At 43.7% G+C, this 18,477-nt stretch overlaps 3 protein-coding genes across 7 annotated transcripts in view; 1 reads left to right on the top strand and 2 right to left on the bottom strand.

Moving 5' to 3' along the window:
* ino80 (INO80 complex ATPase subunit) overlaps nt 1-1,887 on the bottom strand; it is a 54,819-nt gene extending 52,932 nt beyond the window's left edge. For 3 of the 5 annotated variants that reach the window (XM_036147577.1, XM_036147579.1, XM_036147581.1), the window contains exon 1: nt 1,708-1,887. The gene's annotated coding sequence lies outside the window, so the exon portion shown is untranslated. The other 2 variants (XM_036147578.1, XM_036147580.1) reach the window with 1 other exon arrangement.
* A 975-nt stretch (nt 1,888-2,862) lies between these two features.
* On the bottom strand, nt 2,863-10,518 carry vps18 (VPS18 core subunit of CORVET and HOPS complexes). The gene is made up of 9 exons (XM_036147582.1): nt 10,046-10,518; nt 9,781-9,922; nt 9,505-9,596; nt 8,152-8,402; nt 7,655-8,008; nt 6,289-7,551; nt 5,982-6,191; nt 4,127-4,363; nt 2,863-3,997 (listed from the first exon to the last, which is right to left on the bottom strand). Exons 1-9 carry the CDS (start codon nt 10,146-10,148, stop codon nt 3,701-3,703), a joined length of 2,949 nt encoding a protein of 982 aa, XP_036003475.1. The 5' UTR covers nt 10,149-10,518; the 3' UTR covers nt 2,863-3,700.
* An 807-nt stretch (nt 10,519-11,325) lies between these two features.
* rhov (ras homolog family member V) lies at nt 11,326-15,993 on the top strand. Its single transcript, XM_012879064.3, has 3 exons — nt 11,326-11,966; nt 12,067-12,125; nt 13,501-15,993. The coding sequence occupies exons 1-3, from the start codon at nt 11,762-11,764 to the stop codon at nt 13,945-13,947; spliced, it is 711 nt and encodes a 236-aa protein (XP_012734518.2). The 5' UTR covers nt 11,326-11,761; the 3' UTR covers nt 13,948-15,993.
* The last annotated feature ends 2,484 nt before the right edge of the window (nt 15,994-18,477 follow it).

The raw sequence follows: 18,477 nt of genomic DNA, 5'->3' as shown, positions 1-18,477 counted from the left end.
TAACAGTGATTTTTTATGTTTCAAACTATGAAAACAATCCATACAATAATGGGTAAGGACTAGTAGCCCATTTATTAATAGGCACATTTTTAGAAATAGAGCAATATCTGTTTATGAAACTGATTTTATGCAGTGGAACATTTATAGCTAAAAAAAAATGTGTTTCTACAAAGTTTTAATGAGATAAATGTAAAAATAAAAAATAGGACTTTAAAAACCTTGCGGTTAATTTCAAGCCCATAATTATAAAACAGAACCTAAATTTTGAAAAACAACCTCCATAAGGCATTTAAATAACAAAAATATGTAACTTAATTTATGCAACAATTTTGTCACAAAATAAAATAACAGCCAAATCACAACAAAGAATGACTGCCACTACAATGACACCCCCATAACAAAATCTAAGTGCTTTTTTTTAAACGTTCTTTATTAAAGTTAATGAATTAAAAGACATACAAAATAAGAAGCTGTGAAATGTAAATGAAGATCTCTAAATATACAGATAATATTTTGATTTAAATTATTCTTTTAACTTAACTAAAAATATGTCTTCTGTCCAGAACTAATAACATTTCAAGTGGCGCAGCAAGTCTCGGTGGCAAAAACTAAAGGTTATTGACCTGGGGTGATGGAAAAAGGACCTTCAAACCTCAGAGACATGGGGCTCATTGTAAAAGATGCATGGTCAAAAACGCTCATAGAAACATGGGGAAAGAGGGTTGACTTTTTGACTCCTGTAATGTCAATAAAGCCTTTTCCAGTGACAAAGAAGGGGAAAAGCAATTTATACATGTCATTTTTGGTAAAATTGGGAGGTAGAAAGATGGATTCACAGAAGCAATCTGATCTTCACATATATATATATATATATATATATATATATATATATATATATATATATATATATATATATATATAAAGTATAAAAGTAGCAATGATAGCGTTATCACTATTACAAACTGAAATACCAGGTTTTCTTGTACAAATATAACAAAAAAATGAAATTAAACAGCAGCTGGATTTTATTTTTAATTGTTTTGGAAGACTTGGATGTACGTTTTATCTTCACATCTCGTTATTATGCTGATTAGCAACCAAGCAGACCCAGGCTAGTGTTGATGGAGGGCTCCTGCCGCTAGCTAACCTTCGCGCGGTTAGCATGCGAGCTAACGACCGTTAGCTGGCCCCGGTCAGCGTTAGAAAAGGGGTCAATGTGCTGCTCGCGCACACATGCGCTGACAGCTGTTTATCTAACCAGCCCTAATATTCAGCTCGGTGTTGGTTAATTTCCTCCAGAAATCATCAGTTGTGGTGGGAACACTGTGTAGGCCAAAAACATTTCCAACTTGGGTTTAATATCTGAAATGCTAGCGTGTTAGCTTATCAGTAACGAAGGCGTTCTGGCACAGACATCCGTCTCACGCCATAAATATGAAGTATTCAAACCGGCCCTGTCTCTTTAAGGCCACCACCTCCCTGGCTAAACGATGTATAAAGATATATCAGTTTAATAACAATTTGTTGGCTCGCTTGCTGTTGCGACATCCGAGGCCCGCCGCCAGCGCCTCTCGTACCCTTGCAACGGGTTACGGCGGAGGCTCGGCTGCCTGGTGAATGCACGATCCCCAGCTTTTAATTCTTTCTCCCTCCTGGCCATCTTCCCCATTGCTCCTTCGCCATAACAACCACCGCGGAGTCTCTCACCTCAGCCCCGTGTCCCCCCGCCGGTCCCTCTCGCCGCTGCTGCCGATTCTCTGTTCTGGGACTCCAAAATGGCGGTTCGAGGCACCGAGCGAGTCTGTGAGCTTTGAGTCGGCAGCAGCAGCAGAGAGGCGGCCACTTTCTGTTACTGAGAGAGCAGAGATACGACGCCATGGCCGGGTTACAGCAACGAGCAGGCGCTGTAATCAATCCCAGATAGAGAGAAGCGAGTCAACCGGTGTCTTTGAACCGACACCAGCAACAAAAACTATCCCAGATTTCTTTTCTGCTAAAAAATACACTTTAATGTGCGTACATATGACATTGCGAGTCGTAGAAATACGCGTAATGCAATCGTTACGATGAATTTCCGATTTCGATTTATAGCGTCTGCCTTTTCCGAAGATTGCCGAGCTACGTCTTACGCCATCACAAGGGAACTCCGTTTTTGGTAAAGTGAGGCAGCAGCCGCAGCAATGTTAAGTTTATTATAGGCATTTTTTACATTATTTTAGTTTAGTTTTTAGAACAAATGCATTTTTAATCAGGTAAATGCCTTCCACAGTAATGCTTTAGTAAAATCAAGCAACGGCTCTTTCATTTGTAAAACTGTAGTCTATGCATCAAATAGAAATGATTTCATAAAAATTGTCAAAAAAGAAAAGTACAAAATTGACATGAGGACATATCAGTGGAAACTAGGGAATTACAGAATTGCACAAACTGAATTAGGTCCACCTACATAAAATAAGACATAGAATAAGAATAAATATGTGGTAAATTCTCCATTATGTGGCACATAACAAAATGTAAAAAATGCTTAAAAGGTTTTAAACCCCTCAAACTAAGCCATCTGCAGATGTATTCTGTCCACAAACACAATGATGCTGGAATGTTTTGGACTGATATATACATGCGAGCTGGAAATGTCTTGGAGGGATATAACGAAGGCTATATAGTTTCTCATAAATATTAAAGAATAATGTGGCTATGGATAAGTTCTTACTTGAATTGAACCCTTCTCCCCAAAAATAAATACAATTTCAGAAAAAAATAAACATGTTTAAAGAAACTTAACCTGCACAATATTTTCTGATTTTAAGAAACTTTGGAAACCTCCAACAATCAAGCAGCAGAAACTATTAAATTGTGCTGAGCTTTTAACTTTTACCCATCTCCAACCTTCTGAAGTGGGTCATTTGTGGCTGTTTATTACTCCAAGGATGCAACATAGTCAATAACATGAGAACAAATCCTAACTGCAGGTTTGGATTTCAACACAATTTCAGTGATTGCTCTTATTTCAGTGATTTTGACTCAACTCAAACGTCATCCCAGACCAATAACCAAAAATGTGTGGTCTTAATCCGCTAGTCATACTGTGCCTCCAAAAATATGTGCCTTTCATAAGAGCATTACATTTGTATTCTCATGCCTATAATGAGCCTGTAGATATTGTTATGCTTTGAAAACATTTTTTCCCCACACTCATTTTGTAATGTTCAACAATTCAATCCCAAAATGGCTTTAATATGAAGCAGCAGTTTATTTTCCAGTAACTGAATATTAAACAAATACAGACCCAGAGACAGAATGGACACAGATTTCAATGTGCATGTTATCAAATGCCGAACAATCACCCAACAAAATGTTAAATTCTAAAACTGGTATAATGCGGTGACCGTTATAGCTATTGTCAGGCACAGATATGCAAAATATACTGCAAATAATTACTACTACACTGTCTGGGATCGTCGTTCACGTAGTCAGTTCATGACAATTGTTTATTAAATACTTCTATACAAAGTGCAAAGTTCGTTCCATCAGGTTCACATACTGACAGCAAAATAAGGACGACTCTGGAAATCAGAATAGGCACTACCGACAGGCAATCGGGCAGAAATCAGTTTCTACCGACCTCCTTCGTCCTACAACTGATGCGCTTTAACAGACACGATAATGGCGTTTGCTTTGGCGTTTTTTTTAACCCATGTCTTCACAGCCAGCTGGATTTCTCCTGTTCGAATTTTTGTGGATCGATGAAAGGCTTGTCGATGGATTTGATCATCAGTTCGCCACAGTACGCGCACTCGGACGCGACAATATCATCGATGTCCGATACTATCTGCTCGCGACTCGTCGCCCCGATGCCCTTTCCCAGACTGGCCGTGTCCCCTTCCTCCTTCGGGGCCGGGCGGTGGCGGGACTTAGAGGACTGTGCTGTGGCAGCCAGCTTTTTCTGGAGCTCTTCCAGGCGATTCTGCTTGAAGGCTGACAGGTGGGGGGTGACTTCCTACAGGGTAAAAAAAAACCCAAAATAATCAAAACTTGGTGGTTAAAAGATTACTTGTTAAGGTAAAGCCTTATTTCTATAGCTGTATTATGGCTGGAAAAAAAGAAGAAATGTGGAAAAGGTTTTTACCTGAAACAGGCAGTCGTTGTGGAACATGTGTCCACACAGAAACAAATAGAAGGGCCTGTTGAGTAACGGGAAGTCACATGCTGCACACTTTTCTTGGGAGTCCACGACGCCATACTTATTCCTCATTTCCTGGATGTCTTCCCTGATTCGCTTAGCGCTCTCCGTGGCCTCCTCCATTTCCTGCTTCAGCTCCTCAATGTGCTTGTTGTACTCCTCAAGGGAACTGCAGATTGCCTCCTACAAAATAAAATAAAAAGGATTACGTTTCAGAAATAAAAATAGATATTCAATTTTGTGAGTGAATTTTCTTAAAAAGATTTGTTAACAGAGTTCTTGAATATATTCAGCTGGTTGAGATTATGTCAGCCGCACACCAAACAAGCTGCCAATATTTTAAAATCAGACCTTGCTTTCTGTTGCACAACTTGGAAAGCCGTATTACACGCTATGGACCCTGTTTTGTTAACATTAGCCCATTTTCAACCCCAGGATTTAAATCCCCAGGCTTTGGTTTCCTTGGGTAAACCAAAGCCTGGGGATTTTAGGTTAGTTGTGTTTCCATCTGCTAGGGGCCATTTATGTAAAACAACCCCAATGACATGGGGATGTTGGGAGAAAAACCTGCAGTACCACTCCTGTCCAGCGAGTGGCAGCAAGAAGACAGCGTTCACAGACAAAGGCAGAGAATTCGTGTACATATCCTGCCACTCAGGCTAGCTCTCACTCGGGTTCTGGAGAAACCGGAGGACAGCGCACAACTGATGGCGTTACATCTCCTTAGCCTCTTTAACACCACCCCCAACTCTTATTTCTCACTGCTGGGCTCCACTCTATTCTACTCCTGTTGGTATGAATGAATAAAAATAAAGCCCAGCTTATTTCTGTCAGCGCAATGGGCCTCTGCCATCAAAACAAGTCGGAGCAGAATTAAAACTGGCAGATAATCCTGATGAACTGACTGAACAGATGAAGTTTAGAGGTGTTCTTTCTTGCTTAAAATCATGTTAAAACAACTTTTTGTGATGAAGGTTATAAAATCAATAGGTTGATCTTTACTCCACCCTTGTAGCTAACGGCTTTTCTTATTGCACGCAACCCCGCCCCCTCAACAAGCCCTGGGAAAGCAGAGCAACGTAGTGGCTCGCTCTACTAATCTCACCTTCCTAGGGACCAAACCCCCTGGAAATTGTAATGAATCTGGTAAATTTATATATGGAAATGCTATCCAGCATTTGAAAAGCCCTCCAGCTTTTTAGTGGCAATAGAAAAGGGGCTATTAACTATTTTTCATCCTTTAAAAAGATGTTCACCTTAAAAAATAAATCCTATTGGCTGTTCCAGCTCCTGCAGAGGGCAGCTGAAATATAAGTTAAATATAATGAGGTTCAAATCAAAGTGCTAAGTTCCTGAAGGAGAACTACTGTTTGAATGCTTTTTTTGTATTTAAATAATTGGAATGCAATAAAATGTATTACAAGCCAAATAATCAATGACCCGTACCGTTGTAATGAAAAACATACTGCAACGGGTGAGTTAAGTGGGAGATATTCACACTAATAAAGCCCATTTAATGGTGAAGGAATGTAATGTGTTATTTTACTGCACTTAAAAACCTGTGAGTTTTGACTGATTTTAATTAAGCAATCAAGCACCTGACTGGAGCTCGCTGTGACTAAATCGCCATTTACTGACTGATCAATATCAGGGTACCAAACATCTTGATCAGAACGTTCAGAAATATAACAATCTTGGAGCTAAATCTATATTAATTTTAAGGAACTCCACAAATTTCATCACAATTGTGGATCAGTCCAGTCCAATTGAATCTGGCAAACAGAACTGAAGCAACACGGACCTTAAAGTGGTCAATGGTGACGAAGTCCGGAAAGAACGGCAGGATGTCCTCGATCTTGAGCAGGTCGCAGCTGGACAGACAGTTCATGGCTTTCTTCACATCCTTCTCCTCCTGCACCACATGCCTGGCGATCTTCAGCCAGAGCTTCTTCCTCATCTCCTCGTCGTCCTCGGGCAGGTCTGCGCAGGACTTGGCCAGGTCTACGTCCACCTGTGGACAAGAGAAAACCAAACTTAAAAAGCAAGCGAAGGGACGGAGCGCACTGCTGAACGAGCCTTAACCGACCAAACAGGAGGGGGGTGCTTACCTGTAAAGCTAGATCCACGGCCTCCTCGTGCAGCTCCATGATTCTGTAAACCAGCACGCAGGCCTTGAGGAAGCCGTGCTCCGCGCACAGCCGCAGGGCATACTTCAGGTCATAGTGGATCTCTGAGGGGCGAGTCCCTGCCTGTCTCAGATACAGCAGCAGAGAGTCCGACTTGTACTTCGCATACAGCGACAGCAGGTAGTTGTGAATGGCCTCCTCCGTCACGCGCAGCTCGTAGACGCAGAACTCCATGTAGCGGACGGTCTCGTCGATCTGCTGGCTGCTGCCCATCTGGCTGTAGTTCATCAGAGCCGGGATGAGCTTCTTCGGGTCCAGCCTCTTGCCCATCTGGATCCACGCGTCCACCACGTCCTTGGGGATGTGCTGCATGAGGACGGGCGAGAACTTGTAGAAGAGCTTCTCGTCGCAGTGCTTGGCGAGCACGTCCAGCGCCGCGCCGAAGTTGTCGTGCTGGCAGTGGTGCGAGATGACCCGCTCGTAGTCCTGCATGACCACCGAGAAGTACACCATGTCGTCCACGTTGCCGTGGCTGGCCAGCAGGTCGTAGATGGTGCCGCGGTTGTTGTAGAGGCATTCCCGGTGCTTGGGGCAGCTCAGGAACTGCCGGAACTCCTCCCGGGTCTCCTGGAAGACGAGGCTGTTGCCGTCGCTCTCCAGCTGCCCCAGGCGGTTCAGGTAGAGCTCGGTCAGCCAGGTGACCAGCAAGGTGATCTGCGTCCTCTCGCTCGGCTTCAGGTTGCTCAGCTTCTTCAGCAGGAACTCCTTCAAAGCGTCCTCCTGCTTCGCTTCGATGAACTTGAGCGCCACCTCCTCGAAGTAGTTCTGCGTCAGCGCGTAGCACTTGGCGCTCTCCAGGTACTTCCGGTTCTGGAAGCAGTGGTCGGCCTCCTTGGCCAGCACCATGTCCAAGCACTCGGGCCGGTCGCGGCAGTACTCCTTGGCGAGGTCGAACTTGTTCATGCTCATGTACATCTGCCACACGTCCCGGGCCTCGCGCTGGATGTGATATCGGAAGACCGCCCGCTCCGTGTAGATCCACACCAGCCCCCCAATCGGGTCTTTGATCATCCTCTTGAGGGGGCCGAATTTATCTGGGAACACGTCCTCGTAGACCACCTGCCCGTTCAGGGTGCAGATGGCCTTTATGCGGTCGTGAAGCAGCAGCAGGAAGTGGAACTGCGTCAGCACGATGGAAATGGGTTTGTTCTGACTAATGTCCACGTCCGGCGTGTACTCCCATACCTGATTAGTCAAAAAAAATAAAAAAGCAGCAGATTAACAGAGGGAAATGTGAGAGTACGCACGGTTAATCTTGCAGGGGTAGAACAGCCCTACAGACGCTCACCTGGACGTCGCTCAGCAGGGAATCGGGCCTGACGTAGTCCAGCTGACCGTACAGGACACCGTTACCCATCATCCAGGCGAACGCCTTGGGGAAGTTCCTGAGCTTGGCCGTGTAGAAGGTGATCTCGCTGTAGCCCATGTTGGCTGGGAACTCCTGGAAGCTGGGCAGCAGGTCCTGGTTCTGGTTGAAGATGGTGCTAAAGCCCTGCTGCTCCGACCCCTCGGCCACCTTGCCCACAAACTGGAACAGGCGCTTGCGGGTGGTGGCGATGATGAAATACTTGTTTTCGGGGCCGCGCTCTATCTCCAGGCAGCAGACTGGCGCCGGCTTGTTGTCCTCCTCCAGGGAGTGGACCTGCCGCAGGAAAAATGCGTTCGGATTTAGTCACACGCAGGAGAAATAAATAATACACGTGTCCTTAATGTGGTCCAGACGCTCTCAAATTTACATAGCTAAAAAAAATTTAAACAAAACAGAAGCGTAAATCCAACAAGGACCTGTCTGAAGTACTGATCCGGGTTGGTGTTGAACAGGCTGCCCTCGTTTGCAGAGATCTCGGCCTCAAAGATGATCCCCTGGCTGGTGCCGACCAGGATGGGCCCTGTGCTGGTCTCGTTGCCCAGGAGCTTGTTCCAGCCCACGCTCTCGATGAGGTGGCCTCTCCAGCGGGACAGACTGCGCACCTTCTGGGTGTTCCTGTTGAGGTACAGACACTCGCTGGTGCTCAGGCTGATCAGCAGATGGGAGCCTGAGGACGGAAAACACACAGAGAGGAGGGTTGAGCTGTTGTTTCTTAATGCATCTCACAGCCACGGCGCTGTTACGGCAACTGGATGAATCATGGCGTGAAGCTTGAGGGCTTGAAATAAAAACACGTCTGTAAAACGAGAACAGAGATTCGAAACAACTCAAATAAAGTGCCTTGCAAAAGTATTCCGACCCGTTAAAACTTTTTACAGCAACATTTGACAATACGGCTTGTGATAAAACGCCAAATATTTAACTTAACAGTGATAGTGATATGCAGTGATCGCAAGAAAGAAATCAATTCCTTTGTCCATCTTAACATCATCATAATTTTATAGTAAAAGTGGCATCTGACTACATCTGCAGTTTTAGCAAAGAAACAAAACAACTTAGCTGTAGTTTCGTTGCAGTTTTACCAGAACATCTTAATGCCCTCTTTTATTATTTTCCGCTGCATTCAACAACAAACATCATAACTGGAATAGAGAACTTGAATGCATGGTATCCTTAGCTGCTGTTTATTCAGTTCTGCTGTCTGGATTTTGCATTCAGTAATGAAATCAATCAATGATTTTGCTAAATATTGTGCAGCCCCACTGTGAATAACAGGTTTTCCAAGTCGTGCCACAGATTCTCAGCCAGATTTAGATCCAGACTTGGACTGGGCCATTCTAATATGTGTATAAACCTGGATTTAAGCCGTTCCGGAGTTCTGGAAAGTACCTCTGAGCTCTTCAAGTATTAGATACAGAGATTAAATAACAAAATGTCACCAATTATCTGGCATCTGAAGGCAGTTTGTTGTGCTGGAATTTATAAGGGGGCATCAAAGTGATTTAATGCAAAAATGTTACTTGTAAAATGCATGTAAACCATGTATTCTGCGCTTTCACATCAATATTATGTGTTGCTTTGAGGCCGTCTATCGTGTAAAATTCCCAAAAATACATTTAAAGTTTGTGGGTTTAATGGGGCAAAATGTGAAAACGTTTACAAGCTGAGAATACTTCTGCGAGGTATTGTAAGACAACAGCAATGTGCTGTCAAATGATTTTTAATCGGACCCGTTATTTAAGAGGAGAGCATGTTTAAAAACATCGTACCTGTGGGATCCAGGAACAGCTTGTGCACTTTGCTGTCATCTTTCCTCCCTAATTCAGTTTGATTGGGCTGATCGGGTTTCGCCAAGTCAATCCTGGATAAAAACCCAAAACATTACAATCACAAGCGTGACTCAGATAGCTTTTATTATTAATATCCATCAGAGAAATCACAAGGGGGAAAAAACAGCTTATGGTTTAAAAATAACCCAATGAAGAAACATTGCAGAATCGCATGGTCTTTCCACAATGTGTGTTTTAGGAAGACTGTTTGCTCGCCTTAGCAGCGTGTCCTTTCCCAGACTCATGCAGAGCTGGTTGTTGCAGACTGCCAAATGATTTATCCTCTCAGGTGGAGTAAAGTCAATCCTCTGCTTGTTGAATATTGGCTTCTCTTCCTCCAGCCTGACATTCACAAAACCTTGGGTAGAAGGAAAGAGCAAGCGTTTCAACATTACAGGCCTCGGGTGGGCCGTTTTCTTGCAGCTCGATCCTCTTAGATGCATTTGGTTCCTCTTTAGCTAATGATGGGACGCAGACCTACCTGAATGCGTTAGCCCGATGTTGGCAGAGGTCAGGCGGCTGCGCTGCTGGGAACCTTGCCTGATGTTCTGGGAGTCCTCATACTCATCGAGAATAGAAGCCATAGTAAAAATGAACAGAGGAACGCCTACTTTACGACCTACAAGTAGTTAATTCAGCTAGTCAACAGTAGCTAGCTAGCTAGCTAGCTAGCTATAGCAACGTGCACAGGTTTATGTCCAGTTAACCTGTTTTCCTTCCCAGCTTGTGTCTAAATTGAAAATAAATACGCACTAAAGGCTGTGAGATGTTTAGTCCCAAGGCTGTAAAACAAGTTGTAAGCATTCGCGCAAGAAAAAAACAGCATTCCGACAGCACAACACAGGACAAACCCTGAGTCAGGTGATCCAGGGGTCATGTGATCATCGGAGGGTGCAGTACTGTCTGGAACCGAGAGAGGGCGCTCTGCCTCCACCGTTCGTTCCCAGATGTTGAGAGAATCTAAACATGGAAATGCGGTTCCTTACATGTTTACCGTCCAATACAGTATACATTTTCTTTGTGCAAGAACTTATGTAAAAATGTCTTTCTTATTTGAAAAACGAACTTTGATCGATCCGTAGCGAGAAGGGTCAGTTTAAGGACTTTTTTGTTACTGCAAAAAAAAAAAAAAATTGTCACATTTTACCATGAATAAAATCACAAACTTCAACTTATTTTGATCGTTGATCTATGCTAGACCACCACAATGTGGAACATACACGTAAAACTTTAACAGGGTAGAAAATGTTTGACCATTTATTCTTGCAAAATAACTGAAGTTCAGTCGCAGTGAAATGAGAGCGTCTGTTAGGAACAATACACAACTCCCACCACAGTTTGCCAAATGGACAATAGGGTCTGGACCTGAACTGGGCCATTCTAACGCATGCATATTCACCCCCTGGATGTTTCAAGTCGTTGTCCTGCTGAAGGGGGATCATTTGACCCGGTATCAAAGCTTTTTCCAGCCCATCGTAGCTTCATCCGTTTTTCTACCAATTCAAAGCCCAACACACCACAGCATGATGCAGCCACCGCCATGTTTCACCATCTATTCAGAGTGATATGTATGATCTTTTTCGCTTTTGGCTTTCTTTGATGATTTTCTTTTTTTATTATTATTGATTTACCACCAAGTTTCTCCTTTAATCTTCTCCTTGATTTTTTCTCTTGACCCACCTACTGCGCTTATGATGTTTGCTCACTGATGCTTTCCAACAAACGCGAGAAAGCTGCTGACAGCTTGACGCCTACTGCTCACTGGGTGACTCCTGGAAGCAATTGGATGTATCATATTGTATTAAAGGGTATCAGAGTTATGGAGCCGTAATAGAAATAGAAATGCCCTTGTAGGGCTCTGTAGAGTGTACAAAGTCATCCTGTGGGATTTTCAGCCCTGATTTGGAGCAGCGAGCTCAGTTAAATCTCTTCTTCTGAACTCCCTCTCCCGTCGTCGTGGGCGCGTCTATATGCAAATCCCGACCTGTCCGAGCAGATCATTGGCAGAAGGTCGCGCTGGGGGAGAGGCGCCTCCCACCTGTTGGCGCACGGTGTGCAGAAGGAGCCGCGTCTCTCTCCTCAGTCACGGTAACGCGCGGCGCGGACGCACACAGGCGCGTCATCTCTGCAACGATCCCCTGACACCAGAGCAGCCAAGCAGGCAGAGGTGGGAGTCCCGAACCGCTCTCGGCTCGACATGCCACCCCAGATGGATTACTTTTACCACGAGTCCCGAGTCCCCTCAGCGTGCGGGTTTACCCGGGAGGACGAGCTGGACCCCGACGTGATCAGCTGCATGCTGGTCGGAGACGGACAGGTCGGGAAGACCAGCATGATCATCAGCTACATCTCCAACGGGTACCCGGCCGAGTACCAGCAGACGGGCTTCGACGTTTTCTCGGGTGAGTTGTTTTAACTCTAAAAAAAAAAAAAAAAAAAAAGACATGATTGCCTTTGTTTTCAGTCTGGAACAGAGTGAATAATGTCACTGATTTCCAACAGGTCAGGTCCAGGTGGAAGGATCTCCAGTGAAGATTCAGCTGCTGGACACAGCTGGACAGGTACGAGTCCCTCTGTGGGGTTTTTTGTTTTTGTTTTCAGCAGCCTACTTCTGATGTGGAATCCATTGGGGGTTCTGTGAGAGATGCAGGTTTAACTGGTTACGTTTTAGGAACCAGGTCTTTTTCTGGTGTTACCACCAGAGTCAGTCCAAGAAGCTGCTTAGGGTCTCCAACCCAACAGAGCATCAGATTATTGTCACACTAGTTGAGTTTGTGAGCATAAATGTTTTTTTAAGGGTGGAACTTTAAATGTAATGGTGTAAAATATAATTTTTGATCCTTTCTATTTAAGGGGAAATTATTTTTGTAAGCAGTTATTGTTTCGGGTTAAGAGGCACCAATCAGCTTTGGAGCTGGTCAATTTTCCCCTCAAGGGACTCTGATGATCAGTGGTTGCAGGGTCAAATAAGAATAAATATTTCTTTCTAATGATTAAATGCATTAGGCTAAAAGCAAGTTTTGTTTATACACACATAAACCAACAAGATGTATCTTCGTTTCCTTTTTTTTATTTATTAAATAAAAACCAAATGAAGAGGAACAAACCTTTTGAGGCATAAATGGGGAAAGATCTTTTAATTCATTCATCCATTAGCTATATCTGCTTATCTGTGCAGGGCCATGGGGTTATGCACGCACACATTAACACCTACGGGCAATTTAGACCCGACATTCATCTTTTTGGACTGACCAGTGCTGCCATACTTACCTCTGTGTAGCTTTTATTAAAAAATAAATAAAATAAAATCCGACTGTTAAACTGGCATTGTGAAAGAAATTCAGAACAGCGTCAGGGAGGAAAAGCCTGTTTGGTGTGTCTTTGAATTTAAAAGTAATCAAGATCTTTTTATTTTATTTTTATGATCCACCTTCCTAACTGTTTCAATCACCCAAGCTGCAGAAATAGGAATACACTACCTATATGTATATACCACCAGCAGAAAAAGTTTTTTGCCTTCTACAAAATGATCTGAATCATTTCTTAAAGGGCCAGATAAACAAGGAAGTGCAATATAAAGGTGGTTGCTGATATTTCTAAGCATGCACCCAAGATCCCAACTGCAGTCAACATATAAGTCCTGCAAAGTGAATATGATTCAAGTAATATTGGGTCATTTCTTTGCTGATATTACTTCCTAGTTGCAAACTATATTCAATGGTTATTCTTTCACACGGGGAAAAGCAGAGATGTTGTCTATTTTAGGGTTTCATAGTGTGAGGTACGGAAGTCCAAAGTGTTACATCCTCTGTTGAGCCAGCGTGTGACCCAGTAACAACATTTCTCCATGAATTTTGCTCTCTCCGCACACATCCAGCCACTCATCCCCTGGACGCACACTAAAACCGCTCTCCGCCCCTTCTGTTTCACCCACAGGAAGAATTCGACGAGTTCCGCGCTCTGTCCTACGCCCACGCCGACGTCTTCCTCCTGTGCTTCAGCATGGTCGACCCCGACTCGTTCCACAACATCACCAAGAAGTGGGTGCCGGACATCCGGGCCCACAACGCGTCCTCGCCCATCATCCTCGTCGGCACACAGCTGGACCGGCTGCTGGACGTGAACGTCCTCATCGACCTGGACAAGAGCAAGGTCAAGCCGGTGCTGAGCTCCCGGGCCCGGAGCATGGCGGACAAGATCAGGGCCTCGGACTACGTGGAGTGCTCGTCCCTGACGCAGAAGAACTTGAAGGAGGCGTTCGACGCGGCCATTTTCGCCGCCATCAAGAACAAGACCCGCAAGGGGAAGAAAAGGAGGTTTTCAGACAGGCGCACCAAGGCTTTCTCCAGGTGCAGCTGGAAGAAGTTCTTCTGCTTCATCTGAACGGCTTTTGAACTCAGTTCTTTGAAGACTTTTTATTTATTCAAATGGTGCGCCTCGGTTTCTTTCTCGCACGAGACCTGTGGCATCATTTATCTGTAAAGTTGGCTTTTTTTTTTTTTATCTTTGACGCCAAAAGCCCGAGGGGGCGAACAGTACCAGAAACTTAACAGCGAGAGGCTACAGGGACATTACCAGCTTGGTGTCACACTGTATACCAGACTGTTGCATATTCACATATTTGTTCCAAGTCAGCGGAAAAAGAGAAGTTTGCACATGCTGTTTTTTTTTTTGTTTTTTTTTATGTGTATGAGCGATTCGTGTGGAACGTGAGAGAAAAAGTGCATCGGGTTGATGGGCTTGGTGGGATGCAGCTGCAGAGAGAGAAAGGCCGGGCCAGTATGTAAAAACACCAAACAAGTGAATTTGCATGCTGTGCTTTACCCCTGGCTTCAAACCGAAAGTGTTGGGACTGTGCGTCCTGGCTGATGGGTGTTGTTTTCTCACTTTTCTTGCAGCAGTGACGTCTTTACATGCGGCCGCTGTAATTAGGCGCCGCAGTCTTACTTGCTTGAGAAAGCTTCCCCCGGCTGGTTTGGTCGGGGGAAGCTTTTTCTGTTTTTTTTTTAAGAAACCAGGCGACAGATATTTGAACCTGAATTTTTTTTTATGATGCACAAACAAAAGCATAAAAAAAAAATCCATCTAAAGGGAAAAAAAAGTAACGCCGCTGCCTTAATCTCTCAGCTGGGACAGGAACTGGCTTTCGTCTGAGGTGCAACGTTTCAGAAGAGCAGAAAGCGTTGGCTTTCTTGTCTCTGTAATCTGCATCTGTAAAAGCAAAAGCACTGCGGGGGTCTCTTCTTCCCTGCAGAAACCATCCCTCCTTGTTTATTTGCCGAATACGCTCCTGATCCCTGAAACACTCCCCTCTCAGCCTCGTGCGGCTTTTAAAATGACCTTTTTGGAAAGTTTTGCACTCCAGTGTTATATTATGTGGTACGTATGAACGTGTGTATATAAGAATTAGCACAATTATGCTTCTTGTGGAAGTGAGCTTCATGTTTTTGTTTATTTTAAACGCGTGCGGGGCCACATTTATTGGCACCTGAGGTAATAAGCGGTGTCAAAGGCCTTTTAATATGAATTTGTCTTGTGTTGCAGTTGCATAATATCGGGCAGAAAACATTGCCACAGCTCTCTGTGAGGTTCTTAAACATGCGTGGTTGCAGGATAAACGTGGGTCCAGGTCCAGCATTGTTTGTCACAGCTCCAGTAGTTTGAAACTTTTAGATTATTGCCCGGCCTGTGGCTATGGGCAGGTTTAGACTTGTATCTATTTCTTTTTTTCTGTAGCCATTTCCTGATTTATGAAGGTCATACATACATACATACATACATACATACATACATACATACATACATACATACATAAATTTATTCATCTTGTTTGAATGGTATGTTCTCTTGTCTTTCCCATTTTGAAGGAGGGGTAATCAAAATCTTCCCCTGACTATACATGATATTTATAACCTAGGAAAACAGAAAGTCATGGATAACTTAATTAAAAGTTAATTGGCACTCTGATCAGCGTATAAAAAAGGAGGGTGACATGAATCGAGCCACTGGTGATATAAAAGCACATATTAGCAACAAAAGTTTTCCCCCCTCTAGGTAAATGTAGTTTATAATTATTTTTATTTATTTATTTATTGGTTGTTGAACACAATGATGAATGACCTCAGGTTACTTACCCAATTACGTTGGATTTTATCCTTTTTTTTTTCAATGTGAAAATATGCGACTGCAATATAAGAATAATTCATTTTCAGGGTCTTTACACAGCTTTACCTAAGGTGGGCTATATTTATGTGGGGCACTGTATGTTAAAAATATCATAAAAAAAGTGGGTTTTTAAAGCACAAAAAAAAAAAGATTTGTTACCTTTTTTTACATCAATGTCATCTCTGAAAACATTTTGTTCCTTTCTTTACATGGCAGAGTGAGTGATGTGATGAAAACAATAAACAAAGAGCTTTTTGCAGTAAATCTGTGTTATTGGTGTTGTAGATCAGCTCAGCTGTAATATCACGACTGTATAGTTTGCATTTATCCCCAGTTATCGCGCCTGATTTCAAATAGGTCAGCCCTCTTCGCTGCAGGTTTACTGAAGCTTTGCAGTAATTACCACACTAAGGCTGAGTTTCATTTCACCACTTGCGCTTTAACCCCACATCTATGAAATTAAGGGGGAACCATAAAGTTTTGTGATCTAGTTTGAAGTCTTCTGATATACTGGATTTAGCATGAACTGTCAATTGTGAATCACCTTATATATCCCCTTCTCAGCTTATAATATTTTACCTTAACACTAATAATTAGAATGGGTAGTTTTATACAAATGTATATTTCTTAATAACTTTTTCAAATTCTAAGTAAAGGCAAAAATGTATTTCTTAGGTCACCAGAACAAAAACGCAAGAAAACTCTGCTTTTCCATTTGTTAAAATCCTTTTTTTTTTTGTCAGTCTTGAAGAGGTGTAATTCCTTAATCACCAGGGATGGTGGGGAATTAGGAGGGCTAGTGGGAACAAAACATTTACAAATTGGGATTCAGCCAAACCACCTTCTGAACCATGTTTTTCAGTCATGAGATAAGTAGCATCTGTCTGGTTTTAGGGCAATCCACATGCTGGGTTTTTAGTCGCGGCAATCTCTTACTGATTGCCTTTGTCTCAGTAGACGTTTTCAAAGGGGTGCAGACATGGTAGACTAGTTCAAAGTGACCGAGTCAGTTCCAGTAATTAATAATAAACATCAGTGATTAGTCATTAGGAGAATAACGAGAACTGCTGTGGAACAGCAGAGAAAGGCTTTTGTGTGAGAGGTGAGGCTGAAACGAGGATTAAAGGGTCCATTATGGTCATTTATTGGCTGAGCTCCGATGACGTGAAGGGGAAAAAGACTGAGTCGAGAAGGGTCACGCAACGCCTGAAAAGACACGACAGCTGTGCGGCGTGTTTGTCCAGAGCAGGATGGATGAGTCACAGACGAGCTGGCGGACAAAAACACACGCTGCGCCTGGTACGGCGGCCGTCTGTTTGGCCTTTAGGACGTGTGCCGTCCGTCATGCGCCTCTCCTGTTTGAACTTCTGCTGTTCCTGGGTTAACACGGGACATCCTGGATCTGACCTTGTCTGGAGAGGTCACACACAGGAGCTGATGTTTGGTCATCTGACACCGGGTCACAAGAGGAGCGCTGAACTTTGAGTTGACTCTTAGGGATCAGGCGGCTATAAAGAGCCATGACCGCTGGTTATCGTAGTTAAGCTGTCTTTAGCAGAGGTGTTAAAGAAGGGCATCTGTAAAAAATATATTTTTAAGGATATGACTAAATGCACACTGACATGGGCGAGTAATAATTGCTTCAGCTCCTTAATCTGCAAGACAATATAGACTTTATTGCAGGGGATCAGATTGTTGGTTAGCTATAAGCTACTATACAAAAACTGGATGAAAAATGAGTACCAGGCACACACTCATTCGTCAGTGACCACATAAAATGTGATCAGTAAGAGAACAAGTAAAAACCAAAATGCAAAAGTCAAATTGTTCCATCGTATAACACAAACCAGATAGAAAGAATCAAACCAAATGAAATCCATCCATCTGCTATAGCAGCTTCTCCATGCAGGGTCACGGGGGGGCTGGTGCCTGTCTCCAGCTGCCATTGGGCGAGAGGCGAACAGGACAAACAACCATGCGTGCACAAGCTCACGCCTAAGGGCGATTTAGAGTCACCAATTAACCGTCATGTTTTTGGACCGTGGGAAGAAGCTGGAGTACCCAGAGAGAACCCATGCGTGCACAGGGAGAACGTGCAAACTCCATGCAGAAAGACCCCCCAAGTCAGACACAGGGACGTTTTTGTTGCAAGGCAGGAGTACTTCAAATTAAATCAGTAAAGCAAACTAAAATAAGCAAAGAAACAATTCAAATGTGCTAATCTCTGCAGTGCTCCATATGTGACAGGGACATATTCATGTCTGTCAAGGAGCCTTACTGCAGTGAGAAATAAACCGTCATTGAGCCTGAATGTCTCGGAGTTTTGCTGGTGGCACTGGAGAAGGTAGGGCCTTTAGCGACGAATCCACAGATTCTCTCAGGAGTCTTTATAATTCTCCGGGTAGTTATTTCTGGTTAGCAGCAGAACATCCAGCATACTGAACGGTGATGGAATAAAGGAAACCAGCAGCTCATCACCCAGGTCGTTCTCTCTGAGGATCCACAGGAAGTGCCGGCGCTGCTGGCCTTTGTGATCACTGCTGAAGGGTTTATGGACCAGGTGAGATTGCTACTGATGTGAATTCACAGGAAGTTAAAGGACTCCACTCTCTCCACACACTGCCCTGTGCAGGTTTGTGCTGTTTCCTGTAAGTTTATTATAACTTATTTAGCTTCTTTACCCAGTCACGCTGGACACCTTGTGACTCCTCTTGAGAAATCCCACTACAGCAGTGTCATTGGCAAACT

Source organism: Fundulus heteroclitus, chromosome 15 (assembly GCF_011125445.2).
Source record: "Fundulus heteroclitus isolate FHET01 chromosome 15, MU-UCD_Fhet_4.1, whole genome shotgun sequence".
NCBI classification, from domain to species: Eukaryota; Metazoa; Chordata; class Actinopteri; order Cyprinodontiformes; family Fundulidae; genus Fundulus; species Fundulus heteroclitus.
This window is presented reverse-complemented; position numbering and strand designations above follow the sequence as displayed.